The following is a 6,001-nucleotide window of genomic DNA, read 5'->3' as shown; positions in this document are numbered from 1 at the left end:
TCTTAAACTTCAAGTCCTTCTCTTCAAACACACTGATGAGAATGGACTCATTACTAATGCTTTAAAATTAAATTTCTTGTGGTAAAACTGAAAGATGTGGTGAGCTGAGCTGTGTCAGAGATAAGGACTTACACCCAGGAGCTTCTAGCCTCACAGTCAACGATCTGATCACTACTTCATGCCTTCCTTTTTCATGCAAGTATGAAAAATGAATCAAATCTATTGGTGGTGCTTTAGTACAATAGGCTTGATTTTGGAGAGTGCTACTAGAATTACTTTCTGAAACGTTCAGCTTTCATTTTAAGCCAAAAGATGTGTCTGGATTTGAAAAGATCTCCTTTTTCTCAAAAATCTGACGGTCATGTAGGGAACTTCTGGGCTTCAAGACCTTCAAAGCCTGGCTCCTAATGAGACACCTACCAACATAGAGAATTCTTTTTCCGATCTGATCCTGAAAGCAAGGTGCTCACTAAGAAAGAAATATAAACAGAAGGACCTGATTTTAAGAAAAATTAAAACTGTATTTTAAAGTAAATACGAAAACTATCCATGGTCTTTGCCAACCAGCAGATGTAAAATTTGACATGGAGCACTGCACATCATCATCCATTGCAACTCCTATAATCATTGGAGTGGCTCTCTCTCAACAGTTACTGGAATGTGATGTTTCTGGTGACAAATGGTGCAAGTTTGCCCCACTTCTCCCAAAGCAGAGATACTCTTGGCACAGGAGCATAATTTCCAGATGCTACACAGAAAACTACTTCTACAGGCCCCTTTTTATTCATCAGAGCTGCTTAATAGTATCAGTATGGCATTATCCAGGCCTGGGATTTTCAAAGGTGAGCTAGCCACCAAGATCCAATACAAGGCTATGAAACAGTGGCTTTTATAGGCACTCTCAAAGGAACAAGAATGACAATTTTACTTACTGTTTGTAATTACATGTAGAAATACTGTATGAGAGGAAGATCCCTAAAAAACCTGCCATTTTAGGCAAAGTAACACTAATTATTTTATTTTAATAAGACTATTTAATGCCATCAAAACCTCACAGCCTCATGACACAAAATACTAACTGCCATAATTGCTACTTCAATCTCCAATTAATCTGCTAGTTCAAATGTTCAAAGGCTGGCTCAAGATTTTGGAAGGGGTAAATTAATTCTGGCAGAGTCATAGTTATGTCAGATAGAATCTGTCTTCTCTTTCTATCAGATCCAGTTGGGCAGTCCCCTTATAACCAGGATAAAGCCAACTCAAACACTATTTTGAGTGCTTGGAATAAATAAATCAGAAATTTGATTATGTGTACATAATCCATTAAAAATAAATGAAAGATTCGGGATCTTTTTCCTAGCCTATCCACTCAGAACAAGACTAAGCTGCTGTTATCTTTGCTGAAGGTGCCTCTGAGTCTCTTTTTCCCCTCAAAATGCTCTATTGCTGTAAGAATGGCTATATCAAGTCAAACCAGGGCCATCTTGCCCTCTCTGCAGCAATGGATGCCTACAAAAGAATAAAGAAACATTAATGATGCATCCCCAGAATACTCTCTCATCCTCTAGCAATTTATGGTTCGGCAACTTCCTCAGTCCGAGGTACTACCTTTGCATTTCATAGTACTTGATGCCCAGGACCTCCTGAACTCAGAACTTTCTAGCATCCATAAAAAGAATGTCCCCCGCTTAATTGTAAAGAATTGTCTATTTGGAGTGTGCCAGCTGTTAGTCATACTGCCAGAGCTGCCTGAGTTTCCCACCTTGCTTCACTCAGAGAGATTAAGAAGAGAAAAAAAATGCTGCTTCACGGTACTGGGTTTGAATGATTCCTCATCATTGTACCCGTGCATATATTCTTCACCTGGTGTCATCAGTACAGGATCTTTGTCTGGTTCTTTGCTGTAATTCATAGGGTCCTAACTCTAACCCAGATGCTCTGAGAGCAGAGCTTGAGCATTTTCAAGGTGTGATCAGGAACCTGCACTCAGCTGAGGAGTCTCCAGTCCCTTTGCATGGTAGCTTACCTCAGCAGCCAGAACTGGTATCATACGGCAACACAGCAACGTTCAATTTTCCTATTTTCTGAACAGCACAAACTCTGTTTCTGCAGACTTGCTCTTTAAGTCAGCAGAAGATGAGTCATCTGGAAAAAAAACTATAATCATTTGTCCCCTAGGAGTCATATAGTAAGTTAATTATTGTACAACACATTCTAATACAAAATACATGAGCGGTTTCAACTTGCTGAGGTTGTAGAGGGCAAGAGCTTTTCAAAATTTCCATCGGTTATGGTCTGGGAATGTTGGATTTCCCTTGACTCAGTATCTATTGCATAATCAGAAACACATTTGGTTCCCTTTGTTGTATGAGACAAAGCTAAAGAAATGTTCATGTTATTACTTTGCAAAAATAAAGAGTAGATACCTAATCAGCTCATGTCATGTATGCAGTGTTTGTAAACACAACTGCTCTGGGGCAGTTCCTCAGCTGATGAAAACTATTACAGCTTGTATCAGTTGAAATAATGCTCATCCAAATCTGCAAACACCCCTTCGGTACTGCATGGGAAGTTGAAAAACAGGAATGTGCTGTGCCATAGGGATTTTAGGTAGCATTGTGTTAACATCTGCTTCCCTGAAGCTCACCTGTCGGTGCACTGGACTTGAATCTGATCATTGCTGTGTTTTAGTTATTCATGTCCAGTCATCCCACAGTGTGCTTGTTGGTTAAGCAGAAGATAAGCTTATCAGTGCATGGAAAGGAAAATCTGAAAACAGTGTAAATGCCTTCAGCATCTGAAATCTTTCTCTTGAGAATCAGAAACAAATACATCTATAACTTCACAAACCATAAAGGAGAAAGAGTTTTCCCAGTAGTTATGGCATGTTGTTTTAAAACCTCTGGTTACTCTTATGTACAGATCCTCATTACAGGAACTAAAGACTGGTATTAAAGATGCTGATTTAAAATTACTGATTTGGTGAACTCGCTATTTTAGACATGGCTGTGGCAAAAGACCTGGTTTCCTTCATTCATTTGGCAGACTTATATATGGACCTCTCTCTTCTTTCTTGGAATGATTACATTAGACAAATACATTTAGTGATATTACATTAGACAACTAAAAAATAAAATCTTTGTTGTCAAATGAGCTTGAATCTTCACAGTCACTCTGGATCTTCCAGTATTTGACATGCAAGATACAGAATACTTTCATCGTTCTCTTTATCAAAACTTCTATAAATAGGTCAAACACTTGGCAGTGTATTCTTTAATCTGTCATGCAGACAGGTGCCAGACAGCTACCTGAAAAACAATGGGGAAACAATGCCCATTCCATGTAATGCTGGACCTCTGTGGTCATTAAGAAACATGAAGTTCCTAATTTCTTGATCAAAATATAACACTTGTAGGCAGCGGAGGACAGTCAAGAGCCTCTGACTGCCTCAAAGTGAACATACTTCCTTGGAAGCTCCCTCCCAATTTCAGAAGTGTTCCTCTGTTTCTGAGACTGATAGAAACATTGAAATAACTTTATCCCGAGAAAGAAAGGATCCTAACCATATCAGATTTTCTTCAAAGACTGATCTCCTTATGGTTATGGCAATCAAACATATGGCCAAATGCAAATTTCTTCAAGATGAACTAGGCAGGTCCATCATCCATTACAGATTATCTACTGTATCGTAATAAAGGTAGCAAAAACTTTCAGTGTGGTACACAATCGACACCAAGTACGGACTTTTTTTTTAATCTTCCTCTGTTTCAGACAATCCTGGCATAGATGAATATATGGCCAAATATATTTTTATTGCTTTCAGGTAGTGATTTAGGAGCAAAGACTGGAAGACCAATGTACTTCCTTCAGTCTTTCCCCTACAGAAATATTATAAAACAAATGCACTTCAAAATGCCTCTTTAGCATTTCAGAGGTGAACAAAAATCTCCCTGATCTAAAAAAAACGCAATATTAGACTTTGCTAAGCAAAGGGAAGGATTGTTTGGAAGCAATCTTTTTACCTAAATAAAGGAGTCTTTTTGCTACATAGCCTATGGTAAGCACTAAGAATCCCACTCTCCCACCCATGGAAGGCTGAGAAAGCACTGGTCTTTATTTCAGTAGGGCTACAAAGATGATCAAGGGAGTGGAGCATCTCCCTTATGAGGAGCGGCTGAGGGAGCTGGGTCTCTTTAGTTTGCAGAAGAGGAGACTGAGGGGAGACCTCATTCATGTTTATAAATATTTAAAGGGTGAATACCTTTAAGTGATACACAGATGAGGAGGAGAAAGATCCAGAAGCTACTGATGCAGATGTCGGGTGCTGTCTGACTAATAATGACAGCTAGAGAAGCCAGTGGTGCAAACTCGACTGGCTTTCAAGACATAATTATCCAGTGGTGTGTGGATGTATCACTGGAAGCAGAAAGGTGTCATCGTGATCTTACCTCTGACATGAGTCCTTTCTGGAGGATGACACAAAGCACTTCATTTCCTTGTGCCTAATTTTCATTATCTGCTGAGGTAACAATTAGTTATGCGTGACATCTATACTTAGTTTCTGTGACTCTCTGCTAATCATAGTGTATTATTACTAATTAACTGAATAAGACAATCAAAATACTGATTTATTGAAGACATTGTGCTGTTTGTCTTCCAGGAATCACTCCAAATTTGGCAACCTAGTAATCACAGCGACTTCAGCTGCCCCATCTGTCTCCAGACAGCTACTTTCCCAGTAGAAACCAACTGTGGACATTTATTCTGTGGTAAGTTTTCTGGATTGACATTGCAGTGCTTATACAGGCTACTAAATGCAGCACAAGCCTTACGGAGATCTCAAGTCCTGTGTAAAAAACAGGACCAGGATCGGTCTTAACAGGAAAAGGATATATCCACATTTCGAGGCTGGATAATCTAAGTAAAACCATAATTCTATAGATAAATGTGTCTGCTAAATGCCTTCTTTGAGGCTGCTAAGCCATATGGTTAGGATTACAAAATTTAAATATTTTTTCACAGGATGAAGCACAGAATAGTGGAGGGAGTTATGTTCATAATTGCATTTATAAAGGGGATTTCAGGATTTTTTAAGTCCACATTCTGCACCACTAGAGATGGTGGGAGCATTGCACCTGCAGCAGGATAAGGCCACCAGCATACTCGGCCTGAACGCTGCTTCTCTCACACCTCTGAGATACATTGTCCCATGAATTTACAGGTGAAGTGTACAACCTCACTGCCTCAGCTGCCTGTCAGGTCCCAAAAGCAGGGTTGGCAGGAGAGAACTGAAGCCAATGATCTGATGAGGCTGAAACTGCCCATGAAGGCAGGACAGTGCTGCTATGCAGCATGAGATCGGTAATCTCTGCCAGAGGGGAAGGCAGGCAGGAAGCTGGAGGCAGCAATAGCTGATACTGCAACAGCAAGACCCATCAGAGGACACTGGTCTGAACCATAACGCGCTTTTCTACTGCTCTGGCATTTTACAGAGACCTTAAGCAAGCACAAGTTATATTTGCAAGCCATTTATACTCTGGTCACCATGTAAGAGTGTCATAAAAAGACCCAAGTATAAATGAGAATGAGGGACTGTGGTGTTAATGCTGGTGCAATGAGGGACTGTGGTGCTAATGCTGGTGCAATGAAAGCGCATTTTATCTTCAGGAAGTGTTGTTTTTCTCTAGATTGAAATGCTGCTCACACAGCACAACTGCTCGTCACCACTGCCACTGTCTCCATCCTCTGAAACCACAATAAATCAGTGTATTACCAACAGCCAGGGACACTGTAGGTCTCATCTATCTCATGAGGAACACCATTTAATGCTTTAGGTTGTTTCATGTTTTTATAACATTGTTTTATAACATACAGGAAAAGGATGCTTTGAATATAACTCACACCAGGACAAACAGCATATGGCCTCAAAACATGTTTCAAATAATGTCACAGAAATGACAGCTTCAAGTACAAAACCAGACATAACAACAAAGATCATCAA

General features: G+C 39.8%; 1 protein-coding gene across 1 annotated transcript in view; it reads left to right on the top strand.

The window, feature by feature from the left end:
* Positions 1-3,602: 3,602 nt before the first annotated feature.
* Positions 3,603-6,001, top strand: part of LOC104541755 (E3 ubiquitin-protein ligase RNF170-like) — a 7,201-nt gene continuing 4,802 nt past the window's right edge. The window contains exons 1-2 of the mRNA XM_010185890.1: positions 3,603-3,683; positions 4,661-4,769. Coding sequence (XP_010184192.1) covers positions 3,603-3,683; positions 4,661-4,769 — 190 coding nt within the window. The remainder of the gene's footprint in view (positions 3,684-4,660; positions 4,770-6,001) is intronic.

This window comes from Mesitornis unicolor, unplaced genomic scaffold (genome assembly GCF_000695765.1).
Source record: "Mesitornis unicolor isolate BGI_N332 unplaced genomic scaffold, ASM69576v1 scaffold13990, whole genome shotgun sequence".
Classification (NCBI taxonomy): domain Eukaryota; kingdom Metazoa; phylum Chordata; class Aves; order Mesitornithiformes; family Mesitornithidae; genus Mesitornis; species Mesitornis unicolor.
The sequence above is the reverse complement of the archived record's forward strand: the minus strand, read 5'-3'. Positions and strand labels throughout refer to the sequence as shown.